At 42.5% G+C, this 27,523-nt stretch overlaps 1 protein-coding gene across 2 annotated transcripts in view; it reads right to left on the bottom strand.

Annotated features, from left to right (window-relative positions):
- Nucleotides 1–27,523, bottom strand: part of PLEKHA2 (pleckstrin homology domain containing A2) — a 79,595-nt gene that overhangs the window by 31,470 nt on the left and 20,602 nt on the right. For both annotated transcript variants that reach the window (XM_053366819.1, XM_053366818.1), the window contains exons 2-5: nucleotides 9,883–10,046; nucleotides 5,952–6,008; nucleotides 4,370–4,418; nucleotides 1,336–1,433 (exon numbers count right to left, since the gene is read on the bottom strand). In XM_053366819.1, the coding sequence (XP_053222794.1) occupies nucleotides 1,336–1,433; nucleotides 4,370–4,418; nucleotides 5,952–6,008; nucleotides 9,883–10,023 (345 nt within the window). In that variant the 5' untranslated portion in view covers nucleotides 10,024–10,046. The remainder of the gene's footprint in view (nucleotides 1–1,335; nucleotides 1,434–4,369; nucleotides 4,419–5,951; nucleotides 6,009–9,882; nucleotides 10,047–27,523) is intronic.

Below are 27,523 nucleotides of genomic sequence, written 5' to 3'. Positions count from 1 at the left end.
GGCCAAGCTTGTTCAAATTCTGTAAACAACAACAACAACAAATTAGACGTATATGCCGCCTTTCATCCAAAGATCACAGTTTACAGTATAAATCAATGTATGCACCATGGAAAGGAGGGTATATTAACAGCAGCCCATTTTTTCATGGCATATAGAACACATGTAGATGGGTAAAATGCCCTGGGGAGAATTATCACACGCCAGGGTATCTCAGATTGGTTTGGCATTGGTCTGGCAAGTGGTAAGGACAACTTTTACTACATGTTGGGCACAGCTGGTGGGGGGGCAGGTTGGGGAAGGCTACTCTAATGTCTAACCCCTCTTTCTTCTTACTGGACTCCTGTTCCTGTTTTCTGCTAGGTGAGTGAGAATGGCAATTAAACCAACTCAAGTTCTTCAGAACCTGCAAATTCACCCCACCTATCAGAATTACTCTGAATAAATTCTAAATCCATGCAATTTGTAAAATTGCTCAGCCTTGCTGGTCTGCAGGTGCCCAATTGCAGTTGCTTTTGCAATTCTCCTGAAGTAACTTTAACTAGAATAAATGGCTGGGGAAGCGTAACAAAGTGCTGTGGGTGCCCCCCTCCCTGCCTGTGGTAGTACAGGACTTTTCAGGCTATAAAATACTGACAGCTTATAGGGCCTTTTTCCTATTTGTGTCCCGGGTGTTCTATCTATTTTGCATTTCCTGGGGTGAGTTGTTAAGGAAAAAGTGGAGGAGGAACCTGTTTGTTATGACTTCTTACTTTACTATTTAAAGACTTTCTACACTGCCTTTTTACATTGGGCACTTCCAGATAATCGGTGTTCTCAGATGGGATTCAGTCATATACCAGCAAAAATTGGTTCAACAATTATGACTGGGAGGTCTTGTACAACAAACCCACTTCCTCAAAGGCCACATTTTTTGCAATAAGGTAAATGACAGCAAAGTAAAGTGTGGAATAACATTTGCTTTGATGCAATGTTGTTTAACTTCCCCATAAGCAAATCGGAATGAATGCTCATTTAATAGCTAACATTGTCTGATCTACCTGCAAACTAATCAGGATGAATAAAAGAATAATGGGGTGGGGGAGAGAGAGAAAGATAAGACATACTCCCTGTAGGAGAGTGCAGACCCCTCTCCTTCCCCTTCCCCTAAATTAATGAACTCCACCAGTTCAATTATGTTTTAGGATTCTGGCCAAGATGCCCGCATAATTCAGCTGAAAGGAAAGGAAAGAAATCCCTACATTCCAACCAGATTAAAGCCTGAATAAAAGGAAACCAACATGACCCCTTCTTTCCACTGAACACCAAAAAGATACCCAAAGCACTGGGCAAACCTACCGTGATCTTGCTGGCCCGATTTAGTGCCTCCACCCAGTCCTGCAGGTCCTTTTGGTCATTGGCTTGCAAAACATAGCGCTGAGACAATGCATTAATAACTGTGGACACAGAGATCAGTGTCAGTGTTTGGCATAGCACATTTCTCCCCCACCCCAAATTCTGGAAATTGTAGTTAAGGCTATTGGTAAATTTAGCTCTATGAAGAGTAAACAACGGTTCCCAGGATTCTTTGGGAGATGCCATGTGCTTCAATCATATAGACTGGATTTGACATTGAGGCTCACCTGAACGGCTCTCTCCACCCCCCACCCTTTCAGATGGAGATAACAATTCTGTTCTGGCAGGCATTTGCCCTCACAGAATCCAATCTGATCTAGTTGCTGGTCTTAGCACTTAGATTTAAATGGGTGTCTACATTAGTGAATCTAAAACCAAATGTCACTCTAAAGTTCTTGGCTTTGGTTTTTATGGCTGGGTTTCAAACCTAGCAGTTTGAAAGCACGTCAAAGTGCAAGTAGATAAATAGGTACCACTCCGGTGGGAAGGTAAACGGCGTTTCCTCTGGTTCACCAGAAGCGGCGTAGTCATGCTGGGCACATGATCCAGAAGCTGTACGCCGGCTCCCTCGGCCAGTAAAGCAAGATGAGCGCCGCAACCCCAGAGTCGTCCGCGACTGGACCTAATGGTCAGGGTCCCTTTACCTCCCTTTACCTTTATAAATTCTGCAAGTGGGACCTGTAACAAAATGCCACACTGTATGCTCCCCTTCTAACAGGAGATCTCTTGTTCAGGGTTCTGGCCAGCCGGCCAGACCCACTCTCCTCCAAGGTAGTATAAATGGTTAGGGCAGGAGTGGGGAATCTGTACCCCTTGAAGTAATGTTGTGGACTACAATCTCACCAGACCCACTCAGCCAGCATGGCCAATGGCCAGAGATTATGGGTCCCTACAATTGGCAGCTGAGGCCTTGTTGGTGGTGCCACCTCTGGGGGCTGCCTGGTTTGCACTGACCTATGATGGGGCCTTTTCAATGGTGGGTCCCTGTTTGTCTGCCTTCCTTAATACTGACATTCAGGAAGCATCTACAAACATTCTTGCTTAGGCAGGCATTTGATGGCTGTTCCTGGCAAAACCAAAACCACTGGCTAAGAGAATGCTTTTAACTGTTTTTAGAATGGTTTTAATCGTGTTTAGTACTGATGTGCTTGCCTCCTTTGGGAGGAATGCCAGGCTCTAAGTGAAATCATCATCTGAAGGGTCACAAATTTCCTACTTTTCTGTTAGGGTCCCAAACAGACCAATGCCTTCTCCTCCTGACCCCTCATTTTCTGTTTTATTTTTCCAAATGACACTCAATATTCTGTGGTTTTGGAGAATACTCCATTCTCATTGGGTTGTTTTGGAATTTTAGAAGGGGTGGGATTTGTTTGTTTGTTTGTTTGTTTTGGTACTTCAGGATTCTCTGAGGCAGGCCAATACCATCCTATGTATTCTGGGTGGTCTCATTTTCTCTCCATTTCCTTTGGGACCAGAGTTTGCTATTAGGGGGAGTGAGATTGATATTTCATTGAATATATTTTTATTGTTCACAACTCTGATAACTGCATTAAAAAAAGCAAAATAAAAAATATGTTGTGCTGGGGAAGGTCGATGGGAAGTTGAAATGCAAGAAAACTTTTTTTAGAGCAAATATTACTCACTGCTTGTACACAACCACATTTTGGATGGGGGTTCGGTTATAAAGACCATCATGCATTTTGCAGATGGGCAGAAGGAGTGCAGCATATGGTTCACAGAATTCAGCTCTCTAAACACCTCTGTTTTAAAGTCAGATATTAGCTCCTTAAACATCTTCTGGCTTCTATGGTTGCAAGGGTTTGCATGGACAAAATCCTCTCAAAAACCAGAGGGATAGCCAAGTCAGTTTCCCGAGGGTTGAAAGTGTGGCTGAGAAAGGAGGGAATCAAATTCACAGAATAAGCTTGTGGTGGGGTGGGAGGAATCTGAATCCACTTCAGAGGTGCATTAAGGCACTCCTTGAAATATAACTATGGTCTGAAGCATCCTTCACTAACCTGGTGCCTTCCAGATGTTTTGGACTACAACTCGCATCAGCCTCAGCCAGCACATGCCAGCTGGGACTGATGGGGGTTGTGTTACAACACATCTGGAGGGCAGCAGGTTGACAACCGATGAGCTCTGTTCTCCTGCCTCCCCCCTTACATGTCATGCACAACAACAACAATTTATTTATACCCCACCCATCTGGCTGTGTTTCCCCAGCCACTTTGGGAGGCTCCCAACAGAATATTAAAAATAGAATCAAACATTAAAAACTTCCCCAAACTTCAGATGTCTTCTAAAAGTCAGTTGTTTATTTCCTTGACATCTGATGGGAGGGCGTTCCACAGGGCGGGCGCTGCTACCGAGAAGCCCCTCTGCCTGGTTCCCTGTAACCTCACTTCTTGCAGCGAGGGAACCACCGGAAGGCCCATGGAGCTGGACCTCAGTGTCCAGGCTGAATGATGGGGATGGAGATGCTCTTTTGGGTATAATGGGCTTAAATCATTAAGTTATGTTTTGGAGGTAAACTTAACCATGGATTGCTGGTTCAAATGTAATGGCAAATTATGCTTTGATGAAAACAGGAAGTGACAAAAGTCTGAATGCAGCCCAACATTCAGCCAACGCGATCTAACTGGCATAGTGTTAGCTTTCCTCTGCAATCACGAAATGAAATTAGAGCCCTTTTGGGGAGACTTGAACTAAATAACCATATTACAGAATCACTGGTGTCCATCTTGTCTTTGATGGACAACTTATGCATCAGCGTCCCCTAATTGATGGCTGAAAGTGACATTGAGTGATAACTTGTGTACATAAACATAAGTCGTAAAGGTTAAAAGGCCACAGGTAACATTAAGTGTTGCAAGTGCAGCTGCTTGTTTTCAAGTGTACTGTGCTTTGAAGACTTACATGCATGTGTGAACCAGCCCTTTCCCTTCCCCACTTCCCTGGAATGCCTTCTACTTACCAAAGCAGAGGGGTGTTTTTGGCTTTTGTTTGGGGGGAGCCACACTGACCTGCAAGGAAAAAGGGAGGTGAGACAGCTGATTACACAGCCCTGAGTAATTTTGTCCTAGTTATTGGGTAAGTTGCAAAGGTTTTTTCCAGGGTGCCTTTAGCATAGCAGGCAAACACTCAGCATCCTAAACCTTTCTCAGCACAGTTAAGGCAGGCAGGATTGAGCAGGTGAAGCCTTTCCTACCATGCAGCATTTAAAGGAGGGGAAATCTTTTGCAAGGCCAAGGGCCACATTCCCTTGCAGAGAAATCTTTGGTGGTTGCATGCTGATGGTGGGCATGGCCAGAGGCAAAACTGGGTGGGTCAACAGCAGTGACTTTTTCCTTTGTATAGCAGGCTACATTCCAGCCATATCAAAAACAGAGGTTCCTCTGCATCCCCCATCCAGGCAAGGGGCAGCCTTTGTCACAGGTCCAGGATACTTAACCAGGGGCGTCTTGCCCATAGAGGCAAGTGGCGTGGGACGCCAGGGGGCCAAGTTCTGGAGGGTGCCAGGGAAGAGGCAGAGGAGGGGTGCGGCGCCTCCCAGCATCCGCTTGCCGCCCTTGCCCGCCTTGCTGAAACAGCAGCACACCCGGAGCCTTCGCCTCTTCCCTGCCAGAGGAGCCGCCCTGCAGCCGCTGCCCACCTCCTCCAGCCCCACAAAGCTGCTGGCAGCGCCGTAAAAAGGTTCGCAACTCTGGGAAACGGGGGTGGGGGTGGCTGCCGGAGGATCTTTGCAGCACAACGCCGGATATACTTAAGACGGCCCTGTACTTAAGTGAGTGTTCACTGACAGCAACACACGGCTCTGCAGCCAAAGGACCAGAACAGGAATGAATGGGGAAGACTGCGCCCCTCCTGATGTAGGGCAACAACTGCCATAATCCCTGAGCACCGGCCATGCTGGCAGGGGCTGTGGGGAGTTAGGCTCCAACAACAGTTGGAGGGTCACAATTGCCCCCGCCCGTGGACTAGAAACTTGGCTGTTAATAAGTGGGTAAAGCTAACATTTTAGAAATGGAACACTTTGCAATTGGCCCCCTGACCCCTGGGTTGCTCTCTGCCCCAGCAGCAGCATCATAGTTCTGCCTTCTTCCTCCACATTAGGCAAAGGCTTCCTCTTTCCCCTGAGAAATTACACTTTCCTCAACTGAGGATTTGTGAATCACTGGGTTATGCTGGGCAATGAGAAACAGGTTTGTCCCCAGTGGGAGTGGGGGCATTTTGTGTCCAGCTATGGATACGCTGCTATTGCAGCTGAATGCCTACTCAGCAGCACTGGGGCATGCAAACCAATATAAAGAATGCAGGAATGGTGCCATCCTTGACCAGGGATCTGAAAATAGCTCATCCAACCAAACCAAATCCAACCAGATTTTGCCTATGCTGTCACAAGCTCAAATGGTTATAAGAGTAAGTGCACCCATAGTTATAAGCACAGAACTGGTGGGCTTAAAACAATAGCAAAAAAACCTTGAGGGCTAGAAGAGTGGGGAAGAGCAACAGGCTCTGCCAGGTTCCTGCCAATCGTATCTCCACCTTGTTCTTACCTTCGAGATGTAGGTCAGCTGCAAAGATCCCACTGCTTTGGCCCCCACAGCCAAGTTCTGAAATGGGTTAAGAAGTCAATCAGTCAAGTGGCAATGAACAATCAAACCCTCAGATTGCTTATTTAGAATTAGTGATGACCAATGGCAAGGATGCTAAAATTGAGCGACTGGAGCAGCCTTCTTAAGCAGCCTAGCGTCCTCTAAACCCCTAACCCCTGGCCATGCTGGCTGGGGCTGATGTGAGATGGAGACCATGGAAGGCACCATGTTGGAGAAGGCAGCTGTGGAGGATCTGGCCCACTGCCTGCCTGCCCTGGAGTATGGCTGCCCAAATCTCTTTTCTGATGAGAGCAGCTTTTGCATCTCATTTTGCACCAAGGACCCACAGTCTGGAGAAACAATGGGGAGGCACATAATGCCAGATGCTTGAAGTCCAGTGTGAAGTTTCCACAGTCTGTGTTGATTTGGGGAGCCATGTCATCAGCTGGCGTTGGTCCACTGTGCTTCATTAGGTCCAGGGTCAACGCAGCCGTCTACCAGGAGATTTTGGAGTGCAGACGAGCTTTATGGGGGTGCTGACTTCATTTTCCAGCAGGACTTTGGCACCTGCCCACACTGCCAAAAGTACCAAAACCTGGTTCAATGCCCATGGGATTACTGTGCTTGATTGGCCAGCAAACTCACCTGACCTGAACCCCATAGAGAATCTATGGGGCATTGCCAAGAGAAAGATGAAAGACATGAGACCGAGCAATGCAGAAGAGCTGAAGGCTGCTATTGAAGCATCCTGATCTTCCATATAACACCTCAGCAGTGCCACAGGCTGATAGCATCCATGCCACGCCGCATTGAGGGAGTAATTGATGCAAAAGGGGCCCAAACCAAGTACTGAATACATATGCATGCTTCTACTTCTCAGAGGTCCAATATTTGCAATCCTTGTTTTGATTATTTCATTTAATATTCTAATTTTCTGAGATTGTTAATTTGGGGTTTTCATCGGCTGTATGCCATGATCATCACAATTATAGCAAATAAAGGCTTGACATATCTCGCTTTGCATGTCATGAGTCTATCTCATATATTAGTTTCACCTTTTAAGTTGAATTACTGAAATAAATGAACTTTTCCATGATATTCTAATTTTCCGAGTTTCACCTGTATTTGTGCACCTGGTTCTTCCTGCCTAAGTGCAGAACCTTACATTTGTCCCTATTGAGATTATTTTTATTAGCCTGGGCCCAGTTCTCCAATCTGTTAATGTCATTTTGAATTCTGATTCTGTTTTTTGCAGCATTAGCTACCCCTCCCAGTTTGGTGTCATCTGTAAATTTGCTGAGCATCAGGCCAAGAGAAAATACCTGGCCAAGCATCACACATTATGTTTCATGGCTGAACAGAGCCCATGAGGACAATCCCATCAACTGTTCATGGACAACTGTTCTTGTCTAAATCTTCTGCCCGCGTGTGTTATAGCACACTGAGCCCTTGTTCTACTGTTCCTTTTAAAATACTAAATGGATAGATACTGAATAAAATCTGTGGTAGTTACTTCAAATGGATGAGTGCAAAGGAAGGGGTGCAGATCCCATACCAGCTTCTAAACTGACTTTGTTCAGTTCTCAGCTTGCAAAGTCCAGTTGTCCAAGGGGGTTTCCCAGACAAGACTTTTTGTTGTGGCTTCCTTGCAAAGATGCTCAGACAGTTCAAGGCATGATATGAGTCACAGCAAACCGCTGGGTCAGATTTCCTCTTTCAGCTCATGAAGCTGAGCTTCACAAGAGCTGCTGTGTGTGAGTGTCTATTTTGATGTCTGGTGGCAGCATCCAGACTTGAGATCCTGTTTGCAGGGTTCTGTCTGGTGTTCTGGAGTGTGAGACAGGAGCTGGGTCTGAGTTACCATAGAAGGTAAGTGCTGTGGCCTTAGGAGAATGGAAAGGAGCAGAGGTGCAAAACATCAACTATGCTGATTGACAGCTTGAACTAAGCCTTTGGATTGGCCAGCCCTGCTATAAATATAAGAAGCCTGGCTTTCTGCCCCCGCCCCATCAACAGAGAAACATCTCCCTGCTGCCCAAGCAACTGCTCTAGCATAGGACCCTCTTTGCAGCTATAGCAATGGACAGCAGGGCTGGCATTAAGCGGTGGCATGGTCAGGCATCTGCCAGGGGCCCACACTGCAAAAGGGAGCCACCAGGACCTGCTGCAATGGGGACATGCTCATAAAACTAGAACACATGGACTTCCAATGAAGCTGAACATTAGACAATTCTGGACAGAAAAAAGAAAGTCCTTTGAATAGCATATGGTTCAACGATGGAACTTGCTCCCAAAGGATATGGTGATGGCCATCAACTTGCATGGCTTTAAAAGAGGATTAGACAAATTCATGGAGCTATGTTTTACAATGCTTCTGAATTCTAGTCATTGGAAAGCACAGGAGCAAGAGGGATCTTGTGCTCAAATCCTGCTTGTGGATTTTTCACAGGCATCTGGTCAGCCACTTTGAGAACAGGAGGGTAGACGGGATGAGCCATTGGCCAGATGCAGCAGGCTCTTCCTATACTCTTGGGTTCTTAGCCTCACACTGGAAATTATCTGAAACATCATCGAGTCCAACCCACCTTCTCCACACATGCCCATGATAGAAATCTGCCCACATAACTGGCAGAACCAGAAAGCGGGGAGACCTGCAGCATCACTCCAATAAGAGCCAAGCAGCCTGAGGCTACGAGGTGCCAGGATCACATCTCATGAGCAGCTTAAGCTCCATTGTCAGTAATATTATTTTACCCACCCCTCATCGTGTGATCACAGGGCAGGTTGTAGGACAATAAAAAACATAAAACAATTTCCATAACATTAAAATACAACCAAGTTCAGCAGAACCAAGAGTGGGTGAGGATAGAAGACCACCCATAGGTCATCACGGTAGCAGCAGTCAAACATCCCATGGAGATTACTACCCCACAAAATCCTGGACAAAAGAGGTAGGTCTTTATCTGGCGCCCACTGAAATGTGTACATGTGAATCAAGAATGTGCAGCACAGCTTTCTTCAACCTGGTGCCCTCCAGACATGTTGGACTACTATTGTCCCACCGTCCCTGACCATTCATGGAAATTAATGGGAGAAAACATCTAACAGCTCACCTCCACTGGTGGTGCTCATCCTGCTGTACTGCAAGGGCCACAGCAACCTGACTTAAATATAGTTCAGAGATTTATACAGTCACAGTTTATGGGGAAGGAGGTCAGTCTGGATTATATCTTGGGCCCTTCCCAAGCCTGCTTAGAACTTAGTGGAAGAGGTTACTGAACCAGCCAAATTGGTTCCTTTGTCAAGGCAATGACTTTGGCTGGCCACTTCAGGATGCTATTTACCATATCCAAAGAGGTTGCCCTGTTGCCATAGATACAAATGGATGGGCCCTTTCCCACCTCACCTGACAGGATGCCACAACGTTATATGGATGGGAAACAACAGGCCAGGCGTTGTGTCTGGGAGAGTTGGATGCAAGAGTTTGGCCCTATATCCCAGTTCCCACTGTCCTTCATTCCAAGGAAATGGTGCCTTGGATAAGCACAAGGGAGCAAACAACAGCTTTTGCATGCTGCACACATTCCAGACCCAATGGTCAGTATTTAAATCCTTACACATGCACATCAACTGCTGTCATACAATTAACATTGAGTCCAGTTTGGGCTGAGTCTCAGTGATAAAGAAGTAGCACCTCAACATCCATCTCAGTTGCTTTACCAAATGGGGCACTGAGACACTGGAATGTGCTTCTTCTTTTTATCTCATGATTTCTATATAAATCTAACAGGACTGGGGGAGGGGGGACTCTACAAAGGACCTGAAGAATGTCACAGAAAGGCTGCTGCTTTCAGGTGGTTCACTGGTGTCTACTTCTGAGGACAGGCATTACCTGGGGATTGTCCATGTACCACAGAAGGCTATTGGCCTGGGTATCCAGGATGAAATATCTTCGCAGGAACTTCCCACAGGACTCATTGTCCTCAATGTCCAGGAACCCACAGATTCGGTTCTGACGATCCACATAAGGCATTCCGGGCTCCTTCTAGCATCACCCTGTGAAGCACAGATACAGAGAGATGTGAACCAGGCCTTTTGCAAGCATAGGTGCCCTGTACAATGCCCCACCACCCTTCTTTATTCTTGCTACAGAGGTCTCTACATCTCATGACTCAGTCGAGTGACAAAACCCGCCCATGCTGGTCAGTGCTGCTGACATCATTATTTGACAGAGCACTGTGTGAACTTTCCTGGGCTCCAAGACTGGTCAGAAGAGGCCCCACTTAAGTGTCCACTATTCAAATAATATCATTCCAGAAGCCACAAAGGACAGGGCCTTTTTAGTGGTGGCCTGTGGAATTTCCTTAAGTGGGATGTGCTGATTCTAAAATGACCTCAAAGCAGAGGTTTTCAACCTTTTTGAGTCCCTGGCTCCCTTGACCAACTACATTCTTTCTGCAGCTTCCCAATGGGGCTCAGGAGCCCAGTTATGTTTCCCCCCCCCCCGCCTGCAGAGCCGGCAGCCCCTCACCCCCTTTTATTATTAATAATAATAATAATAATAATAATAATAATAATAATAATAATAATAATTATTATTTATACCCCACCCATCTGGATGAGTTTCCCCAGCCACTCTGGGCGGCTTCCAATCAAGTGTTAAAAACAATACAGCATTAAATATTAAATATTAAAAACTTCCCTAAACAGGGCTGCCTTCAGATGTCTTTTAAAGAGAAGATAGCTGCTTATTTTCTTCACATCTGAAGGGAGGGCGTTCCACAGGGCGGGTGCCACCACCAAGAAGGCCCTCTGTCTGGTTCCCTGTAACCTCACTTCTTGCAATGAGGGAACCGCCAGAAGGCCCTCAGTGCTGGATCTCAGTGTCCGGGCTGAACAATGCGGGTGGAGACGCTCCTTCAGGTATACAGGACTGAGGCCATTTAGGGTTTTAAAGGTCAGCACCAACACTTTGAACTGTGCTCAGAAACGTACTGAGAGCCAATGCAGATCTCTCAGGACCTGTGTTATGTGGTCCCGGCAGCCACTCCCAGTCACCAATCTAGCTGCCGCATTCTGGATTAATTGCAGTTTCCGGGTCACCTTCAAAGATAGCCCCACATAGAGTGCATTGCAGTAGTCCAAGTGGGAGATAACTAGAGCATGCACCACTCTGGCAAGACAGTCAGCAGGCAGGTAGGGTCTCAGCCTGCGTACCAGATGGAGCTGGTAGACAGCCTCCATGGGCACAGAATTAACCTGTGCTTCCATGGACAGCTGTGAGTCCAAAATGACTCCCAGGCTGCGCACCTGGTCCTCAGGGGCCCAGTTACCCCATTCAGGACCAGGGAGTCCCCCCCACCCGCCCGCCCCCTGTCCCCCAAAAACAGTACTTCTGTCTTGTCAGGATTCAACCTCAATCTGTTAGCCGCCATCCATCCTCCAACCGCCTCCAGGCACTCACACAGGACCTTCATCGCCTTCACTGGTTCTGATTTAAAAGAGAGGTAGAGCTGGGTATCATCTGATGAACACCCAGCCCAAACCCCCTGATGATCTCTCCCAGTGGCTTCATATAGATATTAAAAACCATGGGGGAGAGGACGGAACCCTGAGGCACCCCACAAGTGAGAGCCCAGGGGTCTGAACACTCATCCCCCAACACCACTTTCTGGACACGGCCCAGGAGAAAGGAGTGCCCCCAGCTCCCAGCCCCTCTAGACGGTCCAGAAGGATATTATGGTTGATGGTGTCAAAGGCCGCTGAGAGATCCAGCAGAACTAGGAAACAGCTCTCACCTTTGTCCCTAGCCCGCCGGAGATCATCGACCAGCGCAACCAAGGCAGTTTCAGTCCCATGGTGAGGCCTGAATCCCAACTGGAAGGGATCCAAATGGTCCGCATCCTCCAGGTGTGCTTGGAGTTGTTCAGCAACCACCCACTCAATCACCTTGTCCAAGAATGGAAGATTTGAGACTGGGCGATAGTTGGCCATAATGGCCAGGTCTAAAGATGTTTTTTTAAGAAGCGGTTTAATGACCGCCTCTTTCAGCGGGTCTGCCCCCCCACACCCCAAAGAGAGGGGCCTCCTAGAGGCACCATTCACCTGCAGAGCTTATAGCCAGGGCTGCTGCAACAAACAGCTGTGCAAGCCTTTGGGAGGGAGTCTTGGTTGACCACAAACTTGACATGAGCCAACAGTGTGACGCGGCAGCTAAAAAAGCCAATGCAATTCTGGGCTGCATCAATAGGAGTATAGCATCTAGATCAAGGGAAGTAATAGTGCCACTGTATTCTGCTCTGGTCAGACCTCACCTGGAGTACTGTGTCCAGTTCTGGGCACCACAGTTCAAGAAGGACACTGACAAACTGGAACGTGTCCAGAGGAGGGCAACCAAAATGGTCAAAGGCCTGGAAACGATGCCTTATGAGGAACAGCTAAGGGAGCTGGGCATGTTTAGCCTGGAGAAGAGGAGGTTAAGGGGTGATATGATAGCCATGTTCAAATATATAAAAGGATGTCACATAGAGGAGGGAGAAAGGTTGTTTTCTGCTGCTCCAGAGAAGCGGAAACGGAGCAATGGATCCAAACTACAAGAAAAAAGATTCCACCTAAACATTAGGAAGAACTTCCTGACATTAGGAGCTGTTCGACAGTGGAATTTGCTGCCAAGGAGTGTGGTGGAGTCTCCTTCTTTGGAGGTCTTTAAGCAGAGGCTTGACAACCATATGTCAGGAGTGCTCTGATGGTGTTTCCTGCTTGGCAGGGGGTTAGACTCGATGGCCCTTGTGGTCTCTTCCAACTCTATGATTCTATGATTCTATGAGACGTGAGAGGACATCAGAGGAGGGAGGGAAAGAAAGAAAGAAAGAAAGAAAGAAAGAAAGAAAGAAAGAAAGAAAGATGGACAGAGGCCAGTGTTGCCCATGGCACCTCTGACCATCATTCAAGGCTGCCACGGTACACTGGTTGAAAACCACTGCCTTAAAGGATTGGCTATTCCAACCTGCTGAAATGAGTTTGCTTATATATGATTTTAACTGCTGCTGATTCATCTGGAAATGCCTTCTCATTAAGAATTGTGTAGCAGGTGAAAGAGTTTATCACTATGTGCAGCAGTTGAAGAAGTAGCATCTGAAGGATGGCACATTTTGGCTGCCTAACAGAAGGCAGGTGGATCTGGCTTACGGGCACATTGGTAACTTTTCCTACATACACTTCCTTGAGTGTGCTCTTGCTCAGCTCTTGACCACTTCAAGGTTTGTGCAGGAGCAGGGCCAACACAAGACATAGTGCTGCCTGACATGATATTCCCCTCTTCAAACCAAGGCACCTGAGGCAGAATATCTCACAAGCACCTCTCCCTGACACTCTCTGAATTAACTGCCTGAGGCAGCCATCCCACACTCCAATGATAGGGCCGGCCTTATGCTGGAAAACACAACCAGAGCTGCAATCTTACAGCCAACCCAAAATATAAGCAGGAAAATGGTTTATAAATTGGTTTATATTACAAGAGGAGGAGTCTATTCCAAGGAATGCCTAAGAGATATCATTTTCCTTAAATTTTTTTTTAGTATTTTGGTTGTAAACTACCTGGATGCCCTTGAACACAGCATATAAATACACATTTAGAGCCATAAATAAGAGCAACACCATTAGAGCAACCAAATTATTTCAAATTTATAACCCACACTTCTTCCCCTTTTACTTTTTTTTTTGCCCTTGTGGGATGAGCAAGAGAAACCCTATGTATTATTTTTGTATGTATAAGTGATTATTTACTTCTGTCTTACTAAAACACCCAGGAAGGGCTGACTTACTTATTGGCAAATCCATACAAAAACAGTAATGGAAACTGTTGCTAAATTTATCTTTTCTGCTGCAAAGATTCATAAAAGGATGTGTCTGTTTAAGTGCAGTTTTGGTTGTTTTTCTCCTTCTTATTTTATATATGTACTATATATTTTAACTCATGTTATGTTAGAAATTGTATTATTTTGTTTTTTTACAAGTCTGTGACTGTACAACAGAATCTGATTAATTGACTGGGTTTTTAAATGCCATGTATTAAATATTGTGATGGAGGAGAACCAGACGCATATTCTACTTACAGAACCATGCATACCTCCTGTGAATTTCAAAGAAGGACTTCCCAATGTCTCATGTTCATTAGGAATGATGCCTGGTTTTTCTGCTGCCAGCCCTGAAACATCTTGGGTCAGTCTATAAGCTCACTTAGATCATCTAGGGAAATTCAATTCATGGCAAGGCACCCCACAGAGCTTTAGTCTCTCAGCCATGCCAACCTTTCAACTGGCAAGCCCAAGGGGCTCAGTGATTTACACCACAGCACCACCCGTGTGTGTCCCCGAGTTCGAATTTGCACAACGGGGTGTTGCTTTGTCCCAGCTCCTGGCAATCTAGTAGTTCGGAAGCACACTAGTGCAAGTAGATAAATAGGTACTGCTGTGGCGGGAAGGTAAATGGCATTTTCGTGCTCTACGGCACTCATAATGGTGTTTCGTTGCGCCAGAAGCAGTTTAATCATGCTGGCCACATGACCTGGAAATCTGTCTGCGGACAAATGCCGGCTCCCTCAGACTGAAGCAAGATGAGCTTTTAACTGGACTTAACTGTCCAGGGGTTCTTGACCTTTACCCTAGTCTCTCAGCCACACCAATGCTTTGAAAAGTCTCATATTCTTATTCACCACAGATGACCAGGTAGGTAGATATTCACAAACACGATTTATTTCCATGGGCATCAAGCAGACCCTAGGCCTAGTGACATGGGCTTCTTCTAACAACTATACTAGAAAAAGAGGAATAGTCCCTGCGTCCACCAAGAGTGCTCTGCCTGCTTAGCTTTCAGACCCTGTCCCAACCCAAGACAGCGTCTTCCTCTCCGATTTCCTTCCTCACTCACTGTGATTGGAGGGCAAGTCCCAAAGCAAAGTCACAAAGAATCCCCCTGCTAAAGGGAAACTTTGAAGAGCTTATTATGAAGCCACCACAAAGTTCAGGGCAACTGTGAATTTGTCACATTTGCTTTCCCAAACAATACGACATGGAATTTCTACCCTGGTGAGACAGTTTTCGAATTCTCTGGCCAAACTACCCAGTGTGGTTCCTATGGACCTTCATGGGCTGACAGAGGATTGTGGGAGCAAATTATTGAGCGCACATGAGAATTCCCTCCCCTTCTGCCAAGGCCGGCTGCACCACCAGGCAGAGGAAGATGGCTGCCTCAGGTGCTGCTTCTTCCTCCTCAAAAAGGACAGCGGACACAGCTAGGTGGGCCTTGTGCCCCATCCTCAGAGCCAGCTGGTTGCCTGTAAAGTGGGGAGAGCACCTGCACCGGGCAGCAGAAGTGCAAGAGAGGGAGGCATTCTGGCACGTGAAGAAGAGAAGAAGAAGAAGAGTTTGGACTTGATACCCCGCGTTTCACTCCCCTCAAGGAGTCTCAAAGCGGTTCACAATCTCCTTTCCCTTCCTCCCCCACAACAAACACTCTGTGAGGCAAGTGAGGCTGAGAGACTTCAAAGAAGTGTGACTAGCCCAAGGTCACCCAGGAGCTGCAGGTGGAGGAGCAGAGACACAAACCCAGTTCACCAGATTATGAGTCCATCGCTCTTAACCACTACACCATGCTGGCGTTGCGACTCATCTTAGCCGCCTCTGCAGCAGCCCACTAGCAAGACGTGAGGAGCACAGCTCTCTCCCGCTCCTGTTCCCAGTGACTGGCACTCAGAGGCTTACCATGTCTGATACAGGAGGTCATATACAAGCATCATGATTAGCAGCTATTGGCAGCCTTGTCCTCCATTAATTAGTCTAACCCCCTTTCAAAGTCATCCAAGCCGGTGGCCGTCACCATTTCCTGAAGGACATAGGCACTGGGGGAGGGGGCTGGGTGCCCCAGGCCCCACAAGTTTCCCCAAGAAGGGGCCAGGCACCCACATTTTTCCCCGCTGGGGCCGCGTGTGCTGATATCAGATGCACATGTGCATAAGGTCCTGGGGCCAAGCTGGTGGGCCTGCTGAGGGAGGGGACTGCATGCTTTCATTATGCACTATATGAGAGAGAGAGAAAGAGAGAGAGAGAACTTATTCCTATCTACTTTTTCCATCCCAGCTATATACACATTTTCACATCTCTACTATTTCTCTCCCACTCCCCTACATGCCTTCCCCCCACAAACAAAAAAACCTCAAAACTAAACAATAAAAAACTAAAAACCCGACCCAACCACACTATCCAGTAAAATAAACAACAAAAGAAAAAAGGCAACGTATATAATCCATTGAATGTAGAACAGGGTTGTGTAGAAGGTAAGTTTCTATCCTCATTAGACTTTGCCACCCGCAATATTTGGTTAGGAGAACTCTGATCTTGAGACGGGCAACAACAACGCAAAGAAAGAACAAAGCAAGAGATTGTTTGATTACCTTAAGAACAAAAGAAGAAAGAGACAAAATTTTAAATTTGCACTATCAAAGAACTTTGGAAATTGAAGACTCATTTGTGGAGATCTTCAAGGATATACCCAAATATATTTTTGATGTAAGGGCCTATTACAGAGATCTTGTTGTTTTACTGAGAAGAAACAGAATACTTTTTAGATGGGAATTTGCCCAAGGTCTATCTTTTAAATATAAAGGAAGAAAAATAAGAATAAGGTCAGTGAATGATAAAGACAAATTTTTGAAAGATCACGAGGAGGACTTACAGAAGGAAGTGGAAGCTGGAGAGGAACCAACTGCATCAGGAAAAGGAATTTTAGACCTAGCAAATTTATCATTCGGACTTCTTGGCCCAGGGAAAGACATACCACCGACAGAAGAAGAACAACAACTCGGTGCAGTCGGAGGGAAGACTAAGTAACTCATCATGGCTCTGTAACTTCTAAGTTGGAATTGTAATGGACTTAACTCCCCTCGAAAGAGAAAAGGGGTTTTTCATATATTAAGAAAAGAACAATTGGACTTGATTTGTCTACAGGAAACACATGTAATGAGGTTACACAGGAAAATACTTATCAATAAGAGATTGGGACAAGAATTTATTTCGTCTGATAAGGTCAAAAAGAGAGGAGTGGTGATATATGCAAAGGAGAAATTTTCACCGAAACTAATTTTTAAAGATGAACAAGGAAGATATTTGGCTATTGAAATTAAATTTCAAGGAGAGAAATTTTTGATTGTAGGGGTGTATGCACCGAACGAGGGGAAATCTGAATTTTTTAAGAAGTTGCATGAGGTTCTTTTGGACTATATGGACTATAATATAATCTTGATGGGGGACATGAATGGAGTTGTATCTACAAATATGGATAAGGCACAAAAACAGGTAGTCACCAAAGATGGTAGACTACCAAAAACTTTCTTTGAATTGACTGACAATATGGATTTGATTGACATCTGGAGAACTAAGAACCCCCTGGGGAGAGAGGGAACTTTTTTCTCTGAAGCTAAGATGACATGGACTAGAATTGACCAAATCTGGATTACTAGAGGAATGGCACCAAAGATAAAGAAAGTGGAAATCTGCCCTAAAACTTGCTCAGACCATAACGCTGTAAAGATGGAGATGAAGCAAATAACACCCGGTTCCTTTAGATGGAGGATGAATGACACTTTATTTAGAGATGAAGAAGTATATAAAAAGGCCCAAAAAACTTTGAGAGACTATTTTGAAATAAATATGACTACTAATGTTGAAAAAAGAGTAATCTGGGATGCAAGTAAAGCTGTGATGAGAGGGTTCTTGATCCAACAGAATGCAATAAAAAAGAGAAGCCGAAATGAGAAAAAGGATAAAATTTTGGAGAAAATAAAAGAAGGAGAGAAAAAACTGAGAGTAAAGCCAAAGTCGCAGGAGATCTTGAAAGAAATAAAGTTATATCAAGTACAATATATGGAATTGATGAATCAGGAAATAGAATGGAAAATTAAATAAATGAGACAAAAGACATTTGAATCAGTGAATAAATGTGGGAAACTATTGGCTTGGCAATTGAAAAAAAGACAAAAATTAAATACTATTACAAATTTAGAAGTAGAAGGAAAAGACATACATAATCCAACTGAGATTAGAAATTGCTTCCAGAAGTATTTTAAACAATTATATGCACAAGGGCCACAGAATGAAATGGACATTGATCGATTTTTGAAGATAAATGGATTACAAAAAATCTCACAAGAGAGTAAATTAATGTTGAACTGTAAAATATCTGACCAGGAGATAGAAGGTGCCATTCAAAATATGCAACTAGGCAAGTCTCCAGGACCGGATGGGTTGACTTCCAGATACTACAGATCTTTGAAAGAGTGGTTATTACAACCTTTGAAGGAAGTCTGTAATGAAATTTTGGAAGGGAAAAGGGCGCCAGAATCATGGAAAGAGGCTTATATTACACTAATACCAAAAACAGAGACTGAAAAGACTCAACTTAGGAACTACCATCCCATATCCTTATTAAATGTGGATTACAAAATCTTTGCTGATATTTTGGCTAAGAGATTGAAAAAAGTATTGATTGAAGAGATTCATAAGGACCAAGCGGGCTTTCTACTGGGAAGACATTTATCTGATAATCTGAGGAATATAATTGACATTTTGGAAAAGTTAGAAGTGAATATAAATACTAAAGCAGTTTTGATATTTGTGGATGCGGAGAAGGCCTTTGACAATATTTCTTGGAGTTTTATGAAAAAGAACTTACAGGGTATGGGGGTAGGCCATGGCTTTGAGAATGGTATAGGTGCAATATATTCTGAACAAAAGGCCAAATTAATTGTAAATAATGTGGTTACGGAACAATTTAAGATAGAAAAAGGGACACGACAGGGATGCCCAATTTCCCCTTTGCTTTTTATATCGGTCCTGGAGGTCTTGCTGAATATGATCAGAAGGGACCAGATGGTTAAAGGTATACAGGTCGGATCTAAACAGTATAAACTGAGAGCATTTGCAGATGACCTAGTTTTGACGCTACAGGAGCCAGAATCTAGTACTAAAAGAGTTTTAGAATTAATTCAAGAATTTGGTCAGGTTGCAGGGTTCAAATTGAACAAGTTAAAAACTAAGGTTCTTGAGAAAAACTTAACACCGATTGAAAGAGAGAAGTTTCAGAATGAAACAGGACTGACTGTGGTTAAGAAAGTGAAATACTTGGGGATTAATATGACAGGTAAAAATGGGAATTTGTTTAAAGATAACTATGAAAAATGTTGGATGTAAGTGAAAAAAGATTTAGAAATTTGGTCAAGTTTGAAGCTTTCCTTGTTGGGTCGAATTGCAGTTATAAAGATGAATGTATTGCCTAGAATGTTGTTTTTGTTTCAAACATTGCAAATTTTGGACAAAATGGACTGTTTCAAGAAGTGGCAGAAAGACATTTCTAAATTTGTCTGGCAGGACAAGAAGCCCAGAATAAAATTCAAGATATTAACTGATGTAAAGGAAAGGGGTGGATTTGCCCTGCCAGACTTTAAACTTTACTATGAATCAGCAGCACTCTGCTGGTTGAAAGAGTGGCTGCTTCTTGAGAACACAGACATTTTGGATTTAGAAGGTTTTAATAATGTGTTTGGGTGGCATGCATATTTGTGGTATGACAAGGTTAAAGCACATAAGGCATTTAAAAACCATATTGTCAGGAAAGCATTGTTTAATGTTTGGACAAGATACAAAGATTTACTAGAAAATAAAACCCCAAGGTGGTTGTCACCAATGGAGGCTAAGGCTCAGAAAAAACTTAATATGGAGGCCAAATGGCCAAAATACTGGGAAATTTTGGAGCAAGAAGGGGACAGATTGAAATTGCAGAGTTTTGAGAAATTAAAAGATAAAGTGTGAGACTGGCTTCATTATTATCAGATAATAGAGGCTTACAATTTGGATAAGAAAGTTGGCTTCCAGGTGGAAAAATCTAAATTGGAAACAGAACTGTTAGAACCCAAAACTAAGACTTTGTCAAAAATGTATAATTTGCTGTTGAAATGGAATACTCAGGATGAGACGGTTAAATCTGCTGATTAAATGGGCACAAGATGTTGGACATAATATTATGTTTGCTGACTGGGAACAGTTATGGACCACAGGCATGAAGTTTACGGCATGTAATGCCTTAAGAGAGAATATTATGAAAATGATACACAGGTGGTACATGACCCCAGTCAAGCTTGCGAAAATCTATCATTTGCCCGATAATAAATTTTGGAAATGTAAGGAAACCAAAGGCAAATTCTTTCACCTTTGATTGACGTGCCCTAAGATTAAGGCTTTCTGGGAAATGATATATAATGAATTGAAAAAGGTATTTAAATATACCTTCTTGAAGAAACCAGAGGCCTTTCTCTTGGGCATGGTCGGCCAGTTGGTGTTAAAAAAGGATAGAACCTTCTTTATGTATGCTACAACAGCAGCAAGAATACTTATTGCAAAGTATTGGAAGACGCAAGATTTACCCACTCTGGAAGAATGGCAGATGAAGATGATCGACTGTATGGGATTGGCAGAAATGACTGGCAGAATCCGTGACCAGGGAGAAGAGTCGGCGGAAGAAGACTGGAAGAAATTTAAGGACTATTTACAGAAATATTGTAAAATTAAAGAATGTTGAATGATGTTGGATTGAAATTAAGGGGTTTCCAGCTGCAATGTTTTGAGATAAGGATTTGCTGAGTAAATAATTTGAATTGGAATACGAGAAGGGGAGGTATGAGGAGGTCAGGGAAATATGTCATTGAAAATTAAGTATTGTGAACTGTATGTGCTTTTAAACTTTTTGCTTTTTTTCTTTTTGTTTGTATAAAATTGGAAACTTAATAAATATCTTTATTATTTATATAATAAATATCGAGAGCCAGCGTGGTGTAGTGGTTAAGAGCGGTAGTCTCGTAATCTGGGGAACCGGGTTCGCGTCTCCGCTCCTCCACATGCAGCTGCTGGGTGACCTTGGGCCAGCCACACTTCTTTGAAGTCTCTCAGCCCCACTCACCTCACAGAGTGTTTGTTGTGGGGGAGGAAGGGAAAGGAGAATGTTAGCCGCTTTGAGACTCCTTAAAGGGAGTGAAAGGCGGGATATCAAATCCAAACTCTTCTTCTTCATCTTTATAAAAAAAACAACAACGTGTGTCTAGCTTAGAACTTAAGACTCTAAGAAGAGCCTGGAGGGTCAAGCCAAAGGCCCATCTAGTCCAACATCCTGTTCTTTCAGGGGTCAATCAGATGCCCATGGGAAGCCCAGAAGCAGGACTTGAGCACAGCAGCACTTTGCCCACTTGTATTTCTCCAAAACTCGCTTTCAGAGGCTTACCGTCTCCAACAGAGGAGGTAATACATAACTGTTGTGGCTGGAAGTCATTGACATCCTTCTCTGTGAATTTGTCTAATCCTCTTTTAAAGCTATCAGAGTTGATGGCAGTCACTGCCTCTTGTGGGAGCGTCCTGACTGGTGTCTCCTCCAAGCTGGCAAGATCCCTTCTCACTTAGCAATGCTGCTATTTATCAGGGACTTTGACCAAGAGCAGCTGCCATACAGCCAGAATCGCAATTGGGGTATCCCAAGGGCATTTGCAACCATGGAGACAGAATGCTTGCTTAAACAGAAAAGAAAAGAAATCTGATAGCCTCCATTTTTTGAAGGCAGAACTAAAAAGCTATAAATAAAAAGGCTTTCTTTTTTATAAAAAGTGTTGATATGATAAACATGCACAAGAAAGGAAGGATGTGGTCACACTCTGACAGACACAACCAGCAAGAGTTAAAATTACTGCCTAAGCCCCTGACAGGCACCAGACTCTTCTCAGCTTCACATGCAACAACAAGAGGACAAAAGGTGACAGGAGCAATACAGGGCAGCTCTGGCCAGGGCCCTACAACTGGCAAAGCAGCCCCAGCCCCAACAGAATCCCCACCCCCATCCCAGGAATCACTTTATGCAGAGAGCATCCTGAAAGTTCACCTGCGCAAGATCCTGAGGGGGAGGGAAACAACATTACATTACAGATGACAGAAGAACACCTGATAACATTGCACCTAGATGCACAGGAAACTGAGGTGGTGCTCCAGAAACCTGCTAAAGGGCAAGAAACTACCAGAAGGAAGCAGCTGGATAGAACAACTTGCTGTTTCAGTTGTCTGTGCACAAATGCACAGAGTATGGGAAACAAGCAAGACGAATTGAAGCTTTTAATACAAGATGGCAAATATGACCTGGTAGGCATTACTGAAACCTGGTGGGACCCATGACTGGAATGTAGGGATTGAGGGGTATAACCTGTTCAAAAGAAACAGACAAAACAGGGAGGGAGGAGAAGTAGCAATATATGTAAAGAATGTGTACACTTGTGAAGAGATCCATGACCTGGAACATGGAAAGCAGATTGAGAGTACAGTGGTACCTCAGGTTAAGTACTTAATTCATTCTGGAGGTCCATTCTTAACCTAAAACGGTTCTTAACCTGAAGCACCACTTTACCTAATGGGACCTCCTGCTGCTGCCGCACTGCCGGAGCACGATTTCTGTTCTCATTCTGAAGCAAGGTTCTTAACCTGAGGTATTATTTTTGGGTTAGGAGAGTCTGTAACCTGAAGTGTATGTAACCTGAAGCATATGTAACCCAAGGTACCACTGTATATGGGTAAAAACTTGGAAACCAAATCTCAAAAAATGGAAAAAGTGACTGAAGAATTGAAGGAAGAACAAGAGGTAATAAAGTGAAACATAAGAGGACTATCTGGCAGGCAGGACCAATTTGAGGACCAGCTTGCCCTTTTAGAAATGAGACAAAAATCTAATGTTCTCCGAATAAGAGGTCTCCCAGAAAATGAGGGGGATCAGGACTTAATGACATATATAGCTAAGACATTTGCTGAGTGGCTGGAGGAGGATCAGGCATAAGTGGAAGGAATTATACAGAGCTGCTACCAGGTGTGGTCAGTCAGCTAAAGGTAGAAAGCAACCTGGAAACGGTTTGGTAATGTTTGTTTCAAAATAAAAAATAAAAAAAATTAAGGACGCTATGGTCCAAAAATATTATAAAAACAGACTCCAGGTGGACGGTAACCTGGTCGCCATGTTTAAAGAGATCCCTTCCAGATTGCTTCAAAAATGCCAGAAATTCCATTACATAACAAATGGATTGCTCAAAGCCAACATCAAATTCAGACGGGAATTCCCAGAGGGACTCTCCTTCACGTACAAATGTAAGAACTACAGATTGGCAAATGAAGATCAAGCTTGGGAATTCTGGCAAAAATGTGGTAAAGATTTTGACTTTGACAATCCATATAATGTACCAGAACCACTTGGAGCAGGGGGTGGAGCAGGGGAAGGACCAATAGTAGGAGCAACAGGAGGGGTGATAGATAAATTAAATAATCAAGACAATGGGAAAACATAGATAAGACTTAGAGAAAAAGACACAGTAAAAACATAATGGCATATTTAAAGGTTGTGCGTTGGAATGTAAACAGCTTAAACAATAATGCAAAAGGAACAAAATTCAACATGTAATTTTAAAACAAAATTTAGATGTAACTTGTCTTCAAGAAACACATATTGCGAGGAAACATAAAAGAGTCCTAATTAATAAAAAATTAGGAATGGAATTCATAACAGCAGATAAATCCAAAAAAATGTGGAGTGGTATTTAATATTAAACCAAAATTTGAGCCCAAACAAATGTTTAAAGCTGATCAAGGAAGAGTTATGGCGGTACAGATTGTAGTGCATGGTGAAAAAATCTTATTAATGGGAATTTATGCCCCTAATGAGAAAAAAGCAGAATTTTATAAGAAATTGGAAACAGATTTAATGGAATTTGCAGATCAAAAAATTATACTGATGGGTGATCTGAATGGGGTCTGGTCATTGGAAGTGGATAGAACAATTAGGAAGAAAGACACCAAAGAAAGCAGTCTCCCAAAAACTTTTTCCGAAATGGTAGATAATTTAAATTTGATAGATACTTGGAGAAGCAAACATCTATTAGATAGGGAATTCACTTTCCATTCACATGTGCATGAAAGCAGTGCAAGAACAGATGTGATCTGGATGTCTAAAGAGTTAGAATTAAAGGTGAGGAAAATAGAAATCAGAAAAATTTCAGATCACAATCCCTTATTTTTAGAATTGCAAAATGAAAATCAATCCACCTTAAGATGGAGACTGAATGAAGATTTATTAGATGATCAGAACTTTTTAGAAAAAGCAGAAAAAGTATTAGGAGACTATTTTGAGTTAAATCTTAATAAAGAGACCAATGTTCAGACAGTATGGGATGCCAGAAAAGAGAAATCTTAGAGGCCCAAATGAAGAAAGAAAGAGAATTAATAAGTAAACCAAATAAAGAATCCATGAAGCAAGCAATAAAATTATTACAAACACAATATTTAATAATAATATAATAATATCTTTATTGTCATTGCCCCCCTCAGGGACAACGAAATTATCGAATAATCATCAGTTATGAAATTAAGTAGAAGTTTAAAAGAATGAAACAAAAATATTTTGAACATGTGAATAAACCAGGGAAATTATTAGCATGGCAAATGAATAAAAATTAGCAAAAAAAACAACAACCATAAATACCATATATTAAAATACCATAAATGAAAAATACCATAAATGAAATGAAAAAATAATAGATAATCTAAAAGAAATCAGGAAAACATTTGTTAAACATTTTACAGATTTATATAGGAAAGGATGTGAAAAGGGGATAGAGAAAAAGGCGAAAGATTTATACGATCTGAAGAGAAACCAGAGTATAGAAGATCAAACCTATCCATTCTGAAGGAAATCAGCCCTGAGTGCTCACTGGAAGGACAGATCTTGAAGCTGAGGCTCCAATACTTTGGCCACCTCATGAGAAGAGAAGACTCCCTGGAAAAGACCTTGATGTTGGGAAAGAAGAAGGGGATGACAGAGGACGAGATGGTTGGACAGTGTTATAGACACTACCAGTATGAGTTTGACCAAACTGCGGGGGGCAGTGGAAGACAGGAGTGCCTGGTGTGCTCTGGTCCATGGGGTCACGAAGAGTTGGACATGACTAAACGACTAAACAACAAACAACAACAATTTACCAAAATTTAAAGAAGATAAATTGATAATTTTAAATGCCCAGATAACAGCTCAGGAAGTACTAGATGCAATCAAGCAAGCAAAGACAGGAAAATCGCCAGGACCAGATGGACTATCAGCAAAATATTATAAGAAATTAAACAAACAACTTTAAATACCATTACAGGATATACGTAATGAATGAGATTTTAAAATTAGGGAAAGTCCCAAAGAGATGGAAGGAAGCATAGATAACATTAATTCCAAAACAAGAGCAGATTTGACTTCAATAAAAAATTATAGATCAATCTCGCTATTAAATAATGATTGTTTGCTAATATAATGGCCAACAGAATGAAAATAGTACTGAATGAATATATACATTATGACCAGGCAGGATTTCTTCCAGGGAGACAAATGAAGAATAACATACTATAGATGTTATAGAATACCTGGAAGTGAAAAATGAAGAGTAAGAAGCATTGATGTTTACAGATGCAGAGAAGGCATTTGATAATGTCTCTTGGGAATTTATGAAAAAAGTATTACAAGAAATGAATTTTGGAGATAATTTTAGAAAAGGAATTCAAGCTATTTACTCAGATCAAAAAGCAAAACTAATTGACAATCAGGTGGTAACAGATGAATGTAAAATACATAAAGGAACAAGGCAAGGATGTCCGTTATCACCTTTATTATTTATTTTGGTTCTAGAAGTCCTGACGAGAAATATAAGGGCAGATTAAAGGATTACAGGAATTAATGTAGGAAAAAATATAAATTGAAAGCATATGCCAACGACCTGGTAATTACAGATCCAAAAAATTCTCTTCCGATAGTGTTAGAAAAGATTCAGAAGTTTGGGCAAGTTGCAGGGTTTAAATTAAATAAAAACAAGACAATGCAGATTTGTTAGATCTGGAAGAACATGACAACAGATTTGGATGGCATGCATATTTATGGTATAATAAATGGAAGGTACATAAAGGCTTCCATAATCATATAGTTAGGAAATCATAAAGTATGGGAAAATATAAAGAACTATTAGAACAAAAAATGCCATGGTGGGTATCCCCAACAGAAGCAACTTCAGTTAAAAGAATAAATATGGAAGGCAGATGGCCTACATATATAGAGCTGTTGATAGAGAAGGAAAGTTAAAGCTTAAGGATTTTGATGAGATAAGAGAGTATGTTTATGATTGGTTACAACATCGTCAATTAAATGAGGTTTTTAAAGAAGATAATAAGAAAGGATTTGGCTATAGTATATCTAGATTTCAAAGAGAAATAATAGATGATAATATTAAACTTTTGAAGAAAGCATATAATATATTATTAGAATGGGAAACCAAAGATGAAGAGGTCAAAGGGGTAATGATTAAGTGGGCACAAGATTTAGGACATAATATTCAAATGGAAGACTGGGAAAAACTATGGAAAGTAAATTAAAAATTTACCGATTGTATATTGTTAAGAGAGAATTATATGAAGATGATGTATCAATGGTATATTACACCTGCTAAAATGGCAAAAATGTACAGAACAGGCTCCAATAAGTGTTGGAAGTGTAAAGAAAAAGAAGGCATGTTCTTTCATATGTGGTGGAATTGTAAAATAATTAAAAAGTATTGGGAAATGATTATAACAAATTGAAAAGAATGTAAAAAAAGAGAGAGAGAGAGAGAGAAGGAATAACTGTTCATGTATACTACAACAGCGGCTAGAATTTTACTAGCCCAAAGATGGAAAAGTGATGAAATACCAACCAAAGAACAATGGCAAGAAAAACTGATGGAATATGCTGAAATGGCGAAGCTAAGTGAAAGACTCAGAGACAAAGAAAATAGAGATTGTAAAGAAGATTGGGAACCATTTATGCTGCATCTACGGAATCAATGTAAAAAAATGGACTCACTAGCAGGGTTTGAGTAAACACTTACAATTAATAATATAAACATAGAAGTTATAAAAATTAGGCTTAAATGATAAGAATATAATCACATTTAATTTAAGGATATAATATTGAAGTATAGTATTGTGAGTCTGACCAAACTGCGGGAGGCAGTGGAAGACAGGAGTGCCTAGCATGCTCTGGTCCATGGGGTCACGAAGAGTCGGACACAACTAAACGACTAAACAACAACATTGTAAGCAGGACAAGTTCATATGCAAAAAACCAGAAAGGGAAGTTGAGGGAAGTCGGGGGGCGGAGCAGGAAAATCAGTTTGTTATTATTTGTTATGATGTACTTGTGATAAAAAATAATAATGTAAAATTCAATAAAAATATTATTTAAAAAAGAGAAACAACAGTAGACCTATAGACCTCCAAGCCAGACTGGAGACTTGGATGATGCCTTACTAGAGCAGATTACCAAACATTCAAAAAGGATAGATATAGTAGTCATCTCCATCTTCAATCTCCACGATATCTGTTGGAACTCAAACTCTGCCA

The sequence above is a fragment of the Podarcis raffonei genome, chromosome 15, assembly GCF_027172205.1.
Source record: "Podarcis raffonei isolate rPodRaf1 chromosome 15, rPodRaf1.pri, whole genome shotgun sequence".
Lineage (NCBI taxonomy): Eukaryota > Metazoa > Chordata > Lepidosauria > Squamata > Lacertidae > Podarcis > Podarcis raffonei.
This window is presented reverse-complemented; position numbering and strand designations above follow the sequence as displayed.